The sequence below is a fragment of the Bos grunniens genome, chromosome 19 (assembly GCF_055505025.1).
Source record: "Bos grunniens cultivar Pamir isolate PY7600 chromosome 19, Bosgru_T2T1.0, whole genome shotgun sequence".
NCBI classification, from domain to species: domain Eukaryota; kingdom Metazoa; phylum Chordata; class Mammalia; order Artiodactyla; family Bovidae; genus Bos; species Bos grunniens.
The window spans coordinates 23,944,154-23,962,060 of NC_141183.1; the positions used below are offsets into that span (position 1 = coordinate 23,944,154).

The 17,907-nt window shown below is 49.7% G+C and overlaps 1 protein-coding gene and 1 long non-coding RNA gene across 2 annotated transcripts in view; both read right to left on the reverse strand.

Moving 5' to 3' along the window:
• Window positions 1-399: 399 nt before the first annotated feature.
• LOC147351735 (uncharacterized) lies at window positions 400-1,992 on the reverse strand. Its single transcript, XR_015147650.1, has 2 exons — window positions 1,646-1,992; window positions 400-1,071 (listed from the first exon to the last, which is right to left on the reverse strand). It is a non-coding gene; the product is annotated as an uncharacterized LOC147351735 (long non-coding RNA).
• Window positions 1,993-4,062: 2,070 nt separating this feature from the next.
• Window positions 4,063-17,907, reverse strand: part of LASP1 (LIM and SH3 protein 1) — a 40,411-nt gene continuing 26,566 nt past the window's right edge. The window contains exons 5-7 of the mRNA XM_086357941.1: window positions 10,090-10,237; window positions 9,345-9,448; window positions 4,063-7,161 (exon numbers count right to left, since the gene is read on the reverse strand). Of these exons, the coding sequence (XP_086214067.1) occupies window positions 6,988-7,161; window positions 9,345-9,448; window positions 10,090-10,237 (426 nt within the window). The 3' untranslated portion in view covers window positions 4,063-6,987. The remainder of the gene's footprint in view (window positions 7,162-9,344; window positions 9,449-10,089; window positions 10,238-17,907) is intronic.

Below are 17,907 nucleotides of genomic sequence, written 5' to 3' on the forward strand. Positions count from 1 at the left end.
AGACACTGAGCGACTTTGACTTTCAAAGGTTAAGTGACATATTGAAGATCACATAATTTGTTGCTTAGACAAGTTCCTAGAACAGTGTTTTTTCTTGGCCAGATGTTGTGACGTATATTATACTTCCTCGATTTTCTTTTTAAAACGTGGAAATTGAACATAATGTTATAAATAAAACTATTAGGCTAATCTCTCTCCTTGTTCATTTATAAGCCAGAAAGAAAAATCAAATGTAGAACAATCATGACAGATTTTTCAAAGAAATAGATACCACAGATTTGGGGCCCAACTCTACTCTGGACCCTCAAATATATGGTTTCTTCAACCCTACTTGGACAGAGAAATGTTAAAAGTTTTTTGCTTTTGTTTTTTGAGAAAGAGAACATTTGGCAATACAAAAAAGAAACAAAAAAACACATTTATTTGAGGGTAAGAGAAAAGTTTTTCCCAAATAACACGTGTAGCCATTTTGTTTCAATAATTTATAATTCAGGTATGCAGAAAGAATGACTGTATAACTGTTGCTCTCTTTAAATGAGAAGCTGGAGCCCAAGGGGCATGGAGTGGGGAAGATAAATCTTAGAAACTCAAATGACAAGTTCCTTCTACAGAGTGAGACACGGAAACCGCACAAACCCAGATTGTGCAATCTTTAAAGACAGTGAGTGATAAAGCAACTACTTCATAGATGAAGATAGACAACATGCTCTTGGACTTAAAAGGGACACCCTTCATGTGAGCAAGAAAACATAATTTAGCTTAATATGAAGTTGCAATTAAGACCTAAGGGAAGGCTATCAAATAAATTTTTGAGCAGTTCTCCATGGTAACTTTAATGAGTCTACATTTTAGCTCTTTCTCAACATCCTCCATCTACAGCTTAAATGCACGCTGCAGTTGCCAGCCATGCCTGTGAATTCCTGATGTCCCAGCTGAGTGCTTCTGCCTCTGAACTCTAAAAAGCCCCTTGCTTGACAGGGGTTAACCATATCCGGAAAGCTTTAGAAGAGGTCTGCTGGGCAGCAGGATTACTGTCGATAAGAGGCCTCTTGTTGGACTGGAATCCAGGAGCTGTGGGAAACCCAGAAAAAGCAAGGCTCAGATGGGAATACAAAGGAATCAGCTCCTGACATTGGGAGTTCCTCTCTCCGCCAAACCCCAGAGTCGGGGAAGACTTGACATCTCCCCCAAATCCCACTCCCAAGTAAATTTCATTTGCTATCTCATCCTCAAGTTAGAATGAGTTACTAGTTAATTAATGCAATTATGCAAGCATAATTGTAAGCCACTCTACTGACATATAAAGATGTTTTTAACCTTTAATTACCAGGAGAAAATGGAGAAAGTGGAGTTTGAGCACCTAACTTGAAGAAAAAACTAGGAAATAATAGTCCCTCCCACCATGCACACCACTCCCAACCCATTCTACCTAAAAAATCCTTTGATTGTGGGCTTTATTTTTATTTTAAAAATCATTATTTTAAATTAGGTCTTAAAGAAAGAAGTTGGCATTTCTTATTCTTTTCAGAGTGGTCTGGGAAATGCTACATCAATACATCTGAGAAAAAAAAATAGGAAAACAAGATCCCTTGTAATTTTGTTTTTGAATCAATACCCGAAATAATGACCAGAAAAAAAAATCTACCGGTGCGTCAGCAAGCAGGATGCTCGGCCAGTCAGCTTCATCCTTCCCCCCTGAGCTGTGGGCTCCACGCCGCCGTTTCGGGTCCCTAGAGCAGATAGATAATGTAGGACAGAATGACCAGGCCTATGATGGCAAAGAACATCAGGATGAAAATATCCAGCATTGTGGAGTCCTTGGCCGAGGACGCCTTTGGATTCCGGGGAAATGTGAGCACGGAGACTGCAGCCAGTGGAGAGAAATGGCTCCCCCTTCCCTCTACAGCTTAGCCCTCCTTTCCCCCTCCCCCTCCCAGTGCCTGAGACTAAGGGATACTGCGGCTCCATCGGCAGCTTACTACCCGCCCCCGCGCCCCCTTCCTTCGCCAACCAATCAGAAAGCTTGGGAGCGGGTAACCAAGGAACTGCTCGATTTAGACCAGGCAGAAATGAAGAGGCTCAATTTCTCTCCAGGAACCCAATCCTACCCTTTGTATCTAAATGGAGTCTGAATATTATGGAAGTAGGGAAGAGATCTGACCTGTATCCAGGTGCCCAAGGAATATCTCCTGAATGCTTTTCTTCTTACTTTTTCCTCTCATGAATCCTTGGCAAAGGAACTCAAAATGATGGTTGGGGGCTGGGTGGGCCATTGGCACGTTGTAGAGTCAGGTTATGGAGGGACAAGGACAAAGGTCTTACGTGTGTTTCAGATGGCATCTCAGGGGGATGGAGCTGAGACTTACGGGATTCCTATATTATGTCAGATATTGCACTCCCTGCAAGTCTTTTATAGATGAGGCTCAGAGATGATCAGTAACCTGCCTAATGTTTCATTGGAAAGGCCAGAGACCAATTCAAAATTAGGCTTGTCCACTCCGGAATCCACATTCTTCTCTCGCCCCAGACTGGCCCACCCTGGTAATCTGAAATCCCCCCTCAGGCCCACCTGCGCTTCTCAGCTTGCAACATTTTGCACAGATCCTTCCTATTACAGTGTGAGCATCAGAGGCCTCTCCTTGAACCTTTCCTTATCTCTTTATGGTCATTTCCCACATCCTTATCCTCTCTTATATCCTCCTCAGAGCTCATTGCAGTGTTATACCCAGAGAGGGCACTACAGAACTCTGGGTCAGGCGCATTCCCCATGCAGTTAAGTGTTTAGAAATGCAACTCAAGTGACTTTTCTTATTGAAGTAGAGTTGATTCACAAATTTGTGTTAATTTCTGCTGTATAGCAAAGTGATTCAGTTGTACATATATAACTTTTTCATATTTTTCAAGTGGCTTTTTCTGAGGGGAAAGGAGAATTGATGTTTCATAGTTAAGCTGGGTGGTGGGTAGTTATGCCTTGTTTTTATTATGCCTTTTGCCTTATTTCCTATTAAATTAAAAAAACAAAAGCAAATTCCCTGTGACACCTCTGAGGCCTAGTGCCCTTGGCTCCACCCTAACTAGATCCTTTGAGGGGCACAGGACGAGGGCAGCAGCAGCCCCTTTGTCATGCTAAGCCTCAGGAACTTAGGCTGCTTTAGAAGGGAGTCAGGAAACTTCTCGCGTGGGTTTGCACAGGGAGGCAGGGCAAGAGCTTCCTGTGAGTTGGGAGTGGAGACTTGGCACTGGTTCCCTCCCAAGCAGACTGTCCCGAAAAGGGGAATGAATGAAGCCTCCTGGGGAGAGGGGGCTACAGCTCTGTAGCAAACAGGAGGCAGGCCAATGGAGGCAAGATTTGCCAACTCATTGCCTGCTACTGGGGACACATTAAGCCGCCCGTGGTGTCAGAGGGGGAGCAGGTGTCAGTACCATCTGTAATTATCCCACCCAGCGCTGCCTCAGCTGCTCAGAGCAGCCGTGTCATCTCCTGATCACAAAGGCTCTCATTTTGGGGAAAGCCCTTTTCCTCTCCACCCTGCAGCTATTCTGAATCCAGGGGAAGCCTGAATTCTGTACCTGGAGTGAAGAACACCCCTCTCCACAAGGCTGCAGCAAGAGGCTGGCTGGTGGCCCCGACCTGTGGACAAAGGATCTGGATTCCTTCTCTGCCACCTCCTTTTCCCAACCCGGCAGAAAAGGGGAGGCGGGCTGCCTGACCTTGTCTAAGTTCAGACCCAACGCACCTGGAGCAAAGAACTGAGCCTGGGAGATACCGGGAGGCAAAGCGTGTGGGTGCCAGGCTCCTGTCAAGGTCATGGCAGGAAGCCAGGAGCATCACATTGGGGTCCTAAGACCTCCAGTCCTGCCACTAGCTGGTGTGACTCCCACCAAACCACTGCCTTTCTGGGCTTCAGGGAACCCCATCTGTAAGATGGATATCAAGCAGTTACTTCTTTTATAAGGCTGTTCATAAAGTCAAAGGGGAAAAAAGTGTGTCTAAAATGCCCCCAAGGAGACAGGACACACACATACACACCACCTCAGGACCAGAGAGAGCAAGCCAAGTCCGCAGGTAAAAATTATACTTTTATTTGAGTCACCAGGAGAAAGATTCACTTGTGGTCCAAGTCAAATGTTCAGAATCATAACAGGCCAGAAAGATTTGATCCCAAGCACAAGCCCACGAGGGAGGGGACCAAAACAGACCAAGAAAAGACGACCACCCCATATAAAAAGATGAACGGACGGCTTCACACACACACACACGCACGCACACACACACACAGATGAAATGTTTGGACAGAGGCAAATTTCACGTGATCATTTCTATTTCTTTTTAAATACAGGTTTGTGGGGTGGTATTTTTTTTTTCCAGCTATTAAAAAAAAAAGGCCCAAAAGTGCATATGTGAGGGGGAAAAGGCAGAAATTAAGCAATAAAGTAGTTTTCCCTGGAGGGACATGAGGAAGAAAACAGGAAGCAATATTGAGAGAATTCACTTTTCTCAGCACTGGGCTTCTTGCATTTTATTATTGGTCCGCTAAAGTTATATTCACATTCTAGCTTTGTTGCATCTTCTTTCCTGGGATTAGATTGGCAAAAAACAAAAACAAAAAAAAACCCTCTGTGAACTGTAGGAAAAACCAGGGACTCGGCCCAGCCCTCAGGTTCTGTGCTCTGCTAGGGATGGATGATTGTGGAAAGGAATAAGGACTCTCAGCAGCCCCTAGGTCCCTCAGCACCAGTGTGATAGTCCCTCCTCTCTCTGGGGGTGTGTAAGAAAAGGTCCCCTATTTTTAGGATGGAAGGAACCAAGGGTTGGCAGCAAGATTCCAGTGGCTGGCTTGCCTTGTTTTGGAAGAAAAATTAGGCTGAATGAAAACAGGCTACTTGTTGCTCCCCAGCCCTCCTCCCAGCCTCTCACTTCTCTGCCAACCACAGGTTCTCCAACAGGATATGTCTCTCTGACCTTTGGTTCCAGAATCCACATTGTGCTTTGAGATTAAGAGGAAATAGAATGGACTAGCATCTGCCCACGGCTCCCAAAATTGTTCCTTCTCTGCTTCCGTCATCCCCCACACTGCCCAATATAAGACTCTCCACCCGCCCTCACCATGGCTGTGGCCAAGGAGGGAAAGGGATTGGTCAGGCAGAGGCTCAAGCCTCTGATCTGGGGTAAATATTCCCAAGTCAACTCACAAGCAGTGAGGACTAGATGTTAAACATGCCTGCAGGCCCCTCCCTCTCCTGCAAGGCACAAGGATGCAAAGATATCAACCGTAGGGCCTGAGTCAGTGGACTTGGGGTAAAGATGGGAGGGGGAGACCCAGAAGGGTGACAGGAAAGCCCAGAGATGAATAAAATCAGGCAAGGGTGGTCATAGCCACCCACGAGTGAAGAAGGGACTTGGAGATAGCACCATCTTTCCCTTCCTCAACCTGGGTCTGCACTTCCAGTTTTATAAGCCCTGGGACCCTCTCCCTTTACTTCAAGGAGGCCTTAGGTAAATGAGCGAGCTGGGGGCAGGGGAGGGGGCTGGGAGTGGGCAGAAGAGGGGAGAACACTGCGTAGGTGACACAGGTCCCCCAGCTCCCTATTCTACAGCCCAGGACACAGAGATGGGGGAAAAGTATCTGCCTGGAGTCATGAAGTCTTTCCTCTCCCCGCTCCGCCAGCAAGCTACAGGCCCCAATATCAGCCCCCACCAAGTACACACCCCCTCCTCACTTCTGCACTTTGGAAAGGGGGGGTGGTGAGCTTCCTCCATTCAGGGATAGAAGGAAAGGAGGGATTCTCATTCCAAAGAAAACAGAAGGAATTTCTCTCCCTCAAGGACCTCCCCTCTGTATACCCTCCAGAAAGCCCGCACCCTGCCTGCTTCTCTCACGCTCGCACTCACACTCGCCCATCACAGACATCTGCAGACACCCACTGCTTCCCCTTCAGGGAAGTTGTGGAGATATAGAGCGGGCTGTGGCTTCGGCTTCGCACAGTCCAGTCCCCCTGGGGTCAGATCAGGTGGTGTGGGATAGGGGGAGGCCATGGAAGGCCCCAAGCTGCCTTCCCAGGAGGATCAGCCCGTCTAACCAGGTCTCAGGGGCTGGGCTGCACGGCCGAGAGGCCCGAGGCTTCCTTGCCCCATCTTTCAGGAGGAGGCAAGCCAGGGACCCCGGAGACTCAGTGGGAGGGAGAGAAAAGGGCTGCAAAGAGAACACCCCGTTCCCCTCTTTCCTGCAGCTGTCCCTAAAGCAGAAAGGTGAGACCCGGACCCAAGCTGAGCTTCCAGCTCCTTGCCCATACCAGGCCCGGTTGAGCAGGAGAGTGAAATCACAGTGTGAAAAGGAACCATGTGGGGAAGGATGAATGAATACCAAAGCAGGAACTTTACCCGCCTCTGTCAACCTTGAGCCGGAAGAGGGTGGTGAGGGGCCCTCTCGGAGGGCCGGCAGCCCCATCTCTGAGAAGCAGAGGCAGAGCCCATCTCACTGGCACAACAGGAGCACCCTCCCCACCCCCATCCCCATCCCAGGGCACGGACAGCGGGGTCCCACTCCTGGGAATGTGTGGAGCCCCTCCTCTGGGAGTCCTGGGGGTCTGGGGCTCACTCCAGTCCTGGAATGTTTGGATGTATGAGGAGGTGGGTAGGAGGGGCTGAGGGGGCAGAAAAGAGAGAAGGCAGAGGCCTGGGAGCCAACAGGTCACCCACCCAGACCGTCCCCACAGGCCTTGGCCTCCCACAGAGCGGTTCACACGTGTTCCATCCAGAGAGAAAACCAAGAAGTTGGTCAAGGGGAAAACCTGCCAGAAGGGGAGCCGCGAAAGTGGCAGAACAAGGCTTCGGTTGGCAAAAGAAGCTGGAAGAGGGGGAGGAAAAACAAGCTGTCGCAGAATTTAAAAAACAGAGACACCGAAGGGTGGACAGGTCACGCCCAGGACAGACGCGATGCTGTGGAATGCACTGAAGACGGATGGGGCGGGCGGTGCCCGGCGGGCTCAGATGGCCTCCACGTAGTTGGCTGGCAGCATCCCCGTGTCACCGGTGCGCTCCACGGTCCCGTACATCCAGCCGTCGTCGATCTGCTGCACGTTGACAATGGTGTCCCCATCTTGGAAGGAGACCTCGTCCTCGTCGGCAGCACTGTAGTCGTACACAGCACGGTACCGCTTCTGCAGGGGTGGGGGCACGGTCAGTCAGGGGTGCCTACCTCTCTGGGACCCCAGAGCAGAGGGGACCAGGAGCCGGGAGACAAGGACGGGCTAGGCTCTGCCTCAAGTTTTCTCACCTCTGTGTCACACTTTCTGAGAGTGATCACCTTATTAACACTACTGCATCTGGCACCTCCTAAGGGCCAGACACAAACAGGTATGGAGGTTACAGGACCTCCACCCTGTCTCTCGGAACAGGAATGCTGAACTGTCCTGTGGACACCATGCTGGGTTGAGTTTAAAAGGATGACTTGCCCTGCGTGCTATTATCTGTATTATTATAAACACCAGTCTTTGTTCTTTCTTTTTAAGCTGTTGATGAATTTGTTTCTTAAGTTCAGGATAAAGACCAATTCCTGGGAGAAAAAACTCCAGGTGATACAAGAAGTACCTGTCAGGTCCCACCTTCCAACCTCAGCCAAAGTCTTGTGTTTAAACCCCAAGCTCTAGGAAATGTCCAATAAAAACACATGAAATCCAACTGTCATCTTGGAAGCAGGCAAGATTCTAAAGTCGTCTGACCATCACTGCCCTTGACACTGACTTGTCTCTGGGAGTCAGCTTAGTCTTTAGGGTCCCCCAGGCTAGGTTCTGGGATCTGTTTGGGTCCAAGGCTGGATGAATCCATTAGAAATCTCCAGAATCTGCCCCAGCACCCCACCCCACCTCCAATACCCTGTTCAGACCTTCTGTTTCCACTCCCCTGGTCTGCCTCCTCCCACTGTTCATCTACTGTGATCTCAGGGGGAGCTTTCCAAAATGCAAACCTGATGAAGTTACTTCCTGGCTTTAAACCCTTCAGAGGCCCCCTATCCTATTTAGCACAAAACTTCCAATCCCCTCCAACCCAGCAGAAACCAGCTTCATCAGCCCTGAAGAGTATGGAGTAAGAGATTACAACGCTCCAGGCTTCTTATCCTGCTTTCCAGATGAGGAAATACAGGTTCTAAGAAAGTAACCTAATTCCTGCAGAATTGATCCATAACCTCTCCCAATCCAGTGCTCTTCATGTACTACTTTTATAACCAGAAAAATAAATATTAGAAACCACCACCAAATAAAAAAGAGGTCACAATCCTCATGGAATGACTGAAGTGACCTCGGTCCTTACCACCAACTGTGCCTTTAATCTCTTGGGCCAAGTCACCACCATCTATGCCTGCATCCTGTAACAGCCACCCAACTCATCTCCCTGCTTCCACCCTCAACTTTTTATTGCTGCTTCTCAACACAGCTGCTGAAGCCAGCTTTTAAAACACAAAAAAGCCCTTACTCTGCACAACTTGCCAGTCATGATGGCCTCCTGGCAGCCTGAAAGACAAAGTTGTAGTCGCTCAGTCATGTCCGACTCTTTGCGACCTCAGGGACCGTAGCATGCCAGGCTCCTCTGTTCATGGAATTCTCCAGGCAAGAATACTGGAGTGGGTAGCCGTTCCCTTCCAGGGAATCTTTCCAACCCAGGGATTGAACCTAGGTCTCCTGCATCGAGGACAGATTCTTTACTGTCTTAGCCACCAAGGAAGCCTGAAGCCTACAAGTCCCTGTATGATCAGACCTCATCCCTCTCCAGTCACCTTGGCTTTCCCACTGATCTTTGAACTCTCCTAGAACACTCCTGCCTCAGGGCCTTCACACTTGCTGTTCTTCTCCAATACTCATTCCTTTACTGAGCCCTTTGCTGCCCCCACCCCTTCTCACCGTGCTGTCTTTTTCTTTATCTATGACCTTTTGCCACATACCTACTTATCTATTCATGTTTGTCTCCCTGACTGGAAAGTAAGTTCCAAGAGGGCAGGAAGGTGAACTTTTACTCAGATCAAATCCTTTCTGTCCAGAACATGCTCAGTAAGTATTTGAAGCACTGGCTGGTCTATCGGGAACCTTAGCCTTCAGATGACCTCTCAGACTGCGTTCCTTCCCTCACTTGTGCCTCACTTGAGGCACCAGCAGGTCTCTTATCTCAGGCTACTTTATTTCTCTGAGAATTGTCCCGCCTGAGTTTTTCTTCCTAAAGGTTGTCCAACAGAACAAAACAAAACAAAAAAAGGGTGTCCAAGAAGGGACGTCTTTTCTAAAGGGACGTCCAGGAAGCCTTCCCTAGGCTCACCCCACCTCCCACACCTCCCTCCGCCAGGGCCACTCACCCCGCCGCCGCCTGGGGCGCTGCGCTGTATGGACGCTGGGGCTGCAGGCTCCTTGTAGCCACCATAGGACTGGGCTGCCGGCTGCTGCTGGGGCTGCTGGTACACTGGAAGCCAGCAGGAGACAGGCTCAGGACCTGTCCTGCCAAACCCAGAGCCTCCCAGAGCCGCCCCCTTCTTCCATGAGACCACGTCATGTACTTCCAACTCCGCAAGCTTGCTCAACCCCCACTTCCCAAGGGCTTCTGTCTGTGTGCACACACGCTGCTGTCACGCCCCAGTGGCACCTTCCCCGTCACAGCAGGAGGCCAGCCTGACCCTGGTGTTGATGCCCTGGGTAGGGATGGGACCTGGGGTGGGTGTGGGTGTGGGTGTGTGTGTGTACTCGAGGCTTCCCTCTCACCTCCTCCTGTGTGTGTGTGTTTCATGCCCTGGGTAGGGATGTGTGTGTTTGTGTGTGTGTGTGTGTGTGTGTGCATGCCCTGGGTAGGGATGGGACTTGGGGTGTGTGTGTGTGTTTATGCCCTGGGTAGGGATGTGTGTGTGTGTGTGTGTTCATGCCCTGGGTAGGGATGGGACCTGGTGTGTGTGCGCGTATGTGCATGTGTGTGCGTTCATGCCCTTGCTGGGACGGGACCCGTTTGTGTGTGTGTGTGTGTGTGTGTGTGTGTGTGTGTACTCGAGGCTTCCCTCTCACCTCCTCCCCACCTTGCCTCAGGTCCTCGGTCCCCACAGCCCTCCCACTCACCTGGGGTGCTGGCAGGGATGTGGTGAGGCTGCTGCTGCTCCTGGGGCCGCCGGTAGCTGCTCTCCTGGGGATCTCGGCGCTCGCACTCCAGACCCTCACCACCACTGGGACCCATGCGACTCTTCTCAAACTCCTCGTGGTATTTTATCTGCAGGGACAGAAAGCACTGGGTGAAGGACCCACAGCAAACCAACCAAAGCTCCCCTTTTCCGTTGCCACTCAAGATCCTGGGACGGGAGAGACTCCTGCAGGACTCCAGGCAAAGAGAGCCAGGTTCTCAACAGGGGTGTACCGCGACGTGCCCTCAGACAAGCACTTAACCTCTCCAAGCCTTGTTTCCTCCTTACAGAAGTGAGCATCAGGATCTCCCCTCAGGGGTTGCTGGAGGATGCGAAGAGATGACGGATGTAAAAGGGCCACGTCAGCTAAAGTGTTAGTGCCTCAATTGTGTCTGACTCTTTGCAACCCAATGGACTGTAGCCTGCCGGGCTCCTCTGTCCATGGGATTTTCCCAGCAAGAATACTGGAGTGGGTTGCCATTCCCCTCAGAAGGGAATGAATGTTAAATGAAAGCACCAGACAAATGTAAGCTGTCAGTTTTATGTCCCTGTGGCAGGGCTGGAGCTGCCCCGCTTCCACCCTGGCCCATAGCAGTGACTATGGGCTTACAGAGCAGGTTTACAGAGCATCTGCTAGGTGCCAGGCACTACGCCAGGTGTTCTGCATCACAGGCTCATTTTACCATGTCAGCACCTATACAGGGGTACAGTATAGTCCCCGTATAACAGATAAGAAGGAGACTAAAGCACTGACAAGCAACATGAGTTACCCATGCTCACAGAGATTTCAGAGCCTGTGTTCTTAACCAGCAGGCGATTCTGCCTCTTGTGGGCATGACCTCATAAAGCTCCGCTGAGGACCCCAGCTTGCAGGACAAGAAATGTCCGGCCCTCTCCAAGGGTATGTCAGTATCTGGAAGATGAAGTCCTTCTCTCCTTGGGTTAAAAAATGGGCAAAAAGAGACCTGAAGAAGCCACACACCCAAGGTCTTCACCAAGGACCACCAGGACCCAGAATTGTGTTCTTAAAGTCTGGTCTTCATACTATCTGCTGAACGCAGGTTCCAGGACCTTCCATAGAATCTACAATATCAGGGCTGGGGTTTTGGAATATGCACCTTTATTTTTTTTCTTTTTTTGGAGGGAATATGCACTTCTAAGGGACTTCCCAGGTGGCGCTAGTGGTAAAGAACCCACCTGCTAACTCAGGAGACATGGGTTCGATCCCTGGGTTGGGAAGATCCCCTGGAGGATGGCATGGCAACCCACTCCAGTATTCTTGCCTGGAGAAATCCCACGGACAGAGGTGCCTGGCGGGCTACAGTCCATAGAGTAGGTATACAATCCATAGCACAAAGAGTCAGACATGACTGAAGAGACTTAGCATGCACAGACACATGCACTTCTAAAAGCTTCCCGAGGTGAGTCTGAGTCTTGAAGGCTCAAGTCTGAGAACCAGTGGTCTGGAGCAGAGGTTGGCAAACTCAGGTCCATGAGCCCACAGCCCATTTGCTCATGGTCTGCATATGAGCTAAGAACGGGTACTACGTTTAGTAATGTTTGAAGCCTGTGCGGAGAGTTAAAAGGAATAAGATTGGTAACACATGAAATTTCTATGAAATTCAAATTTCAGTGTCCAGAAATAAAGTTCTCCTAGAACAGTCACACCCATTCATCTCCCTATTATCTCTGGCTGCTCTCACGCTGTCGCTACAGAGCTGAGTAGCTTTGACAGGCCCTTTGGCCCACAAAGCCTAAAACATTTACTCTCTGGAGCTCTACAGAAAAAGTCTGCTGTCCCTTCTTTGCTCAAATATTCCTGTTGGTAATATCTGTTTCAGCACAATCCTCCCAAATTGCACCTATTGTATAAATTACACAGAAGTACCACTTTATGGGAAATAGATGGGGAAACAGTGGAAACAGTGTCACTTTATTTTTCTGGGCTCCAAAATCACTGCAGATGGTGACTGCAGCTATAAAATTAAAAGACACTTACTCCTTGGAAGGAAAGTTATGTCCAACCTAGATAGCATATTCAACAGCAGAGACATTATTTTGCCAACAAAGGTCCGACTAGTCAAGGCTATGGTTTTTCCTGTGGTCATGTATGGATGTGAGAGTTGGACTGTGAAGAAGGCTGAGCGCTGAAGAATTGATGCTTTTGAACTGTGGTGTTGGAGAAGACTCTTGAGAGTCCCTTGGACTGCAAGGAGATCCAACCAGTCCATTCTGAAGGAGATCAGTCCTGGGATTTCTTTGGAGGGAATGATGCTGAAACTGAAACTCCAGTACTCTGGCCACCTCATGCGAAGAGCTGACTCTTTGGAAAAGACTCTGATGCTGGAAGGGATTGGGGCAGGAGGAGAAGGGGACGACAGAAGATGAGATGGCTGGATGGCATCACTGACTCGATGGACGTGAGTCTCAGTGAACTCCGGGAGTTGGTGATGGACAGGGAGGCCTGGCGTGCTGCGATTCATGGGGTCGCAAAGAGTCAGATATGACTGAGCGACTGAACTGAACTGAACTGAACCACTTTACACCCATGAAATGTCTATACACATTTGTGTGTAAAACGTACAAATATGAAAAAAACAAAGGATGAAAAAGAACCGGAGTCAGGAGTTCTAGGATTTTCTGCCTGCATTCCCAGTGGCAACATGCCCACATCCCACCTTGAGGACCTACTGACTTTTCAGAGAGGAAACTTAGGGGGAAGAAAGCAAGCAACCGAGGAGAGGTGGGAGGTCCATGGTTAGCGCTCTGGAAGCGCTGGGCTGGGGCTGGTGGAGGAGGTGGGACAGTCCCCCCGCCTCCCCCGCAGAGGAAACTCAGAAAGGGGGACACAGAAAACTGGTCTGGTCCTGAGCAGACCCAGGCCTGAATTCTCCCAGACCTCAGACCACCACCCGCCTGGAGGCTGGCTCTCACTTCCTGTTCACTAGGATCCTGCCCTGTGCTGCTCCCAGTGGAAAAGGGGGTGGGGTGAGGGGGACAGAGTATGGAGGGGGCAAAGCCTGTCCTGCCTCCAGGAGCAGAAGGAACCTGCAATTCTGTGCCCTGAAGTCCCTGCCTGATCCAGCTGTCCGAGCCCAGGGGCTCCCATGGCCCACCCCTTCTCACTTTCTTTGCTTTCTCGAATCCGCTTTATAAGGTGGGCAAGAGCTAAAACTCAGCCAGAAGCAGCCGGGCTACAGGTCTGCAGGGGTGACCAACTGGGCCCACCCACATCTCCCTGCTGCTCTTCCGCTGTTGAATGATGGTGACTTGCTGCAGCCCGGGCTGAGAGAACAGGTCGGGCAGCAGCATAGCTTGGGATGGGCCGGTGGGGAGGTAGGGAGTGCCTCACTTAGGGCTTTGGGTCAGCATGAGCCCCCCTCCTCCTCTCACCCCTTTCCGTCATGCCCAAGCAAGGACCCACACCCAAAGAGCAAAATAAACTGAGCCAGTTCCGGAAGGGGAGACAGCTGGCCCTGGTCAGACTGAAAACCCATCGGATCCCCAAACTCCCATGAAGTAGAACACCGAGGGGTGAAGGTCAAAGGCCAGCGTCCTGCTCTCAGATCCCTAAGACAAGGGCAAAGGTGAGAGTCTCTCTTGAGCCCACTCAGTGAGCCCCCCTCCTCTGGCAAGGAGTGGGGGGGAGTGGGGGCAAGGAGAGATCTCTAGGCTCTCAAGGCAACTGCCCTTCTGACTTCTGTCCTGGGGGTGGGAAAGGTTAGCTTTCCATGTTTACTTTCTGGTAATGAAAAGAGGCCTGACCCTGGGAGCCCGTGACCACGGGGAGGCAGACAGAGGCCTGCCCCGGGCCCTGAGGGAGCCAGGACTTGGGCTGAGGGGCAGGCCCCCGCTACCCTGGTTGACAGCCCACTTCTTGGGCTGCGGCTCTGTCTGTATTAGTGAAGGGATGACTCTTGGAGGAAGAAGCATGTCTGGGTCCCATCCCCCGTCACGTTGTAGACTCAGTCCTTCATGGAGGACTGCACGTCCCTCCCACACCTCACCCCTAGAGTCACGAGCCATTCACTTGCTCATGTGAACTTGGAAGAGTCCTATCCCCTCTGGGCCTGGATTTCCTCATCTTAAAAAGAGGCCATGGCACCATCTGCTCCCACGTGGTCCTAAGGCTTCCAACTACCTCTAGGAACCTAGCCAAATCCTAGAACTGAAAGCAAGTGTGGACGTGTGTTCGTTTCCGCAAGAGGCTGATGGGATCCATCTTGCTCCTTAAAAAGCCACTCTACGCAGGGCCAGCTGATCCAGGTGGACACAGCAGTGGCAGCCTGAACACAGGGGAACCCTTCCCACCACCGATACAGGAACCACCTGCTCACTGTAATGACCTTGACTCAGCTCTTCACATTGAGTTCTCTGCATATAATCTCCCTTGGCCTTGACAATAATCACCCTTTAAAAAAAGTCCCATAGGTGCACTTTAATTTCCATTTTACAGAAGTCAAGTGACTTTCATTAGTCAGGCCTGAAGCTGCTGATACAAGGACAAAGCCACAGCTGGACGGGTCCTTTCCTGGGACAGGGTGACCACACGCCCAAGTCTGCCCCTGGTCCCAGTTCATGTCTTCCTGAACAAATATGAGTAGCACTCCCTTTCGCTTTCAAAAGGGATGATAATCACAAGGTCACCCTAACTTCGAGAGAAGGGGTGCCAGGCACTGAAGTCAGGAGCGGCAGCACAGAACGGAAGCGGACCGAGAAAAGCGGGGCTGCAGCCCTTCCGCCCAGGGGCCACCTGATAAAATCTCGGTCCTCTCAACTTCCTCTCCCTCCCCTGCGCAGGAAACAAGGAAACTGTTATTACTTTGCTGATCGACCTAATAGCTTGAGAAGCAAAGAGGCACCTTAAAGGGTATGAGCACATCCAAAAGGGAAATAAAGACTTATCAGAGGCCAAGGCCCTGGTGGAGCTCAGTCCCAGGCTCAGCAAAGTTCCAGTCGTCTAAGTGCCCTGAAAAGGGGTCACCTAAGCTCAGAAACGTCAGCAGAGGCCCAGCCAAAACCTGTCCTGGGACCCCATGGAAGGACGCCTGGAGATCCAAGTGCACGGAGGTGAAGGGATCCAGGCCCCGGAGGACCCTCCCCACTCATCCAGGGCCCTGCCAGCCAGGACTCCAGGATGACTCATTGAGGGTCCATTCCAAAGCTACGGAAAACACATTTTCTCTGCCAGCTGATGGTCTGTTTTCTGAACCCGTGTTCTCCTTCCTGATTGTGGTGGAAAACCAAGGTCTGACTCCACATTTGCTCCCACATGATTCCACATCACAGCCAAGAAGGGAATATCAGGCTCTGGATGGAATAATCAACTCACCAGCCAAGGTCTGGTTTTTCTAACAATATTTCCATTTGTTGTGGGCCTCTGTGGTGCCCTTATATGCATTACTCATTTCCTTTTCTCAGCCAGCCCAAGAACAATGTATTATGATCATCCCCATTTTTCAGACAGGGAAACCAAGGTTCAGGAGGTAGGTAAGAGGTGCATAAATGAGTCCTACCATCCAGCTCTTTAGTTCTCAACCACCAAGTAATGCTGTGTTCCCCATGAGAGACTAACACTATTTTGTTTTTAAAACAAATGTAAATCTGTGCTCAACTTCATTACTAATCAGAGAAATGCAAGATAAAACCATGAGATACTACTACTGCTCACAATGAGAATGGCTAAATTGAACAAGTCTAAGGATGCAGAGCAGTGGAAACTCTCATCAGTGCTGGTGAGACGGTAAATCCATAGCCCTGCTTGAATAGTATTTCAGCGTCATCTGGTAAGGCTGAGGGGACACAGCCTCCAAGATCCAGCAACTGCCCTCCATGTTAACGCTAGGAAATACGTAGGAAGTTGTCCACAGCCACGGAAGCAATCCAAATGCCACTAACCCCAGAATCAACAAAATGTGGGATAAGCACTTTAAGCAGAATACAAGACAACAACAGAAAAGAATAAACTGCAGCGTCATGATGCTTTAAACCCAGTGCTGCACCAAGGATATGACACACAAGAAAAAGTTAACCGAATCACTTTTCTGTACACCTGAAACTAACACATTGTAAATCAACTATACTTCAGTTTTAAAAAAAGAAATATTACATACTTAAAAAAAAAAAAGCATACAGGGTTTCCAACAAGCCCGTCTCCAGCCATTTGACTCTGGGGCTAGAATTTTCTTTGACTTTACTACTGATTGGGCCCAAACTATAAGGATCTGAAGGGTTTCCCAGGTGGTGCTGGTGGCAAAGAACCCACCTACCAATGCGGGAGTCAGAAGAGACATGGATTCGATCCCTGGGTCAGGAAGATCCCCGGGAGAAGGGCATGGCAACCCACTCCAGTATTCATGCCTACAGAATCCCATGGACAGAGGAGCCTGGTGGGCCACAGTCCACAGGGTCACAAAGAGTCAGGCACGACTAAAGCGACTTAGCATGTATGCATGCCTGCATAAGGCCCGAAGCTAATTTAAGAAATATGTGCTGCTAATTATTTCTGACTGTGAGAAATGCAAAAGATTTCTGCCTGTAGCAAGGCTATCTCCAAAGCTTATGGTTTTACAGTCCTGTAGGACATTCACCAGTTCAGCAGCTAACGGCAGAACACTAACCAGTTCTATATCTAATTATATCCAGTGCTTTCTTTCACAGACTAGGCCTCACCTCTGCCTGTCAGATGCTCCCAGCTGGTTCCTCATAATTAAGTTAATTATATGATAGGTACTCACTACATGAGAGTTATGTCTGTTTTTTGAACACTTTGAAAGCTCTATTTTGACAGGGGGCTGTCATGCTCTGCTTCCTGCCTTGCATGGTGAACACACACACAGGTGTTTGTGTGATATACTTTACAGAAAAAGGAAAAGTTAAAAAGACCCAAAACTGTATACAGGAAATCTATATATGAGGAAATATGTAGGTAAATGAAAACTTGCCTACTTGAAGGCAGGGGCTCCTAGTAAAGGGACTTAGCAACTAAAAGTCCTTCTGTCTAGGACGTCCCTGTTGGTCCAGTGGTTAAGAATCCGCCTGCCAATGCGGGGGACACAGGTTTGATCTCTGGTCTGGGAAGACCCCACGTGCTGTGGGGCAACTAAGCCCGTGCCTAGAGTCCCTGCTCCGCAACAGAAGCCACCGCAACAGGAAGCCCGCACACGGCAACTGGAGAGCAGCACACTGCAGCTAGAGAAGGCCCATGAGCGGCAACCAAGACCCAGCACAGCCGGAAAAAAAGAGAGGCTCCCATCCTTACAGCCATCAGAGCCGGTGCCCAAAGGCCAGGTTAATATTGGGTTGGCCAAAAAGTTTGTTCGATTCTGTCCATAACATCCTATGGAAAACCCCGAATGAACTTTTTGGTCAACCCAGTATAACCGAATCACTTTGCTATATGGCAGTAACGAACACAACATAGAAAGCCAACTATACTTCAACTAAAAAAAAGTCAATCACGCACGACAGAGGCCTAACTTACTAGCACTTTGCCTCCCAAGTTTCCACACATTTTTAGTTCTAGACACAGGCCCAACTTTTCAGCCAAACTTTAGTCCCTGTCCCCTTTTTCACCACCATATAGAAAGCAAAGTCTACCTTTAAATTAACAGCAATGGACAATATTTATCTCAGACTAAGTGCTTGACATTTTCCTCACAAATGAGGAGGCGTCTGACGATAACCCGGGAAATGAGTGACCAGCTCACACAGGAACACTATTTTGGATACAAAACAGAAGGTGTGGCTCTAGACATCA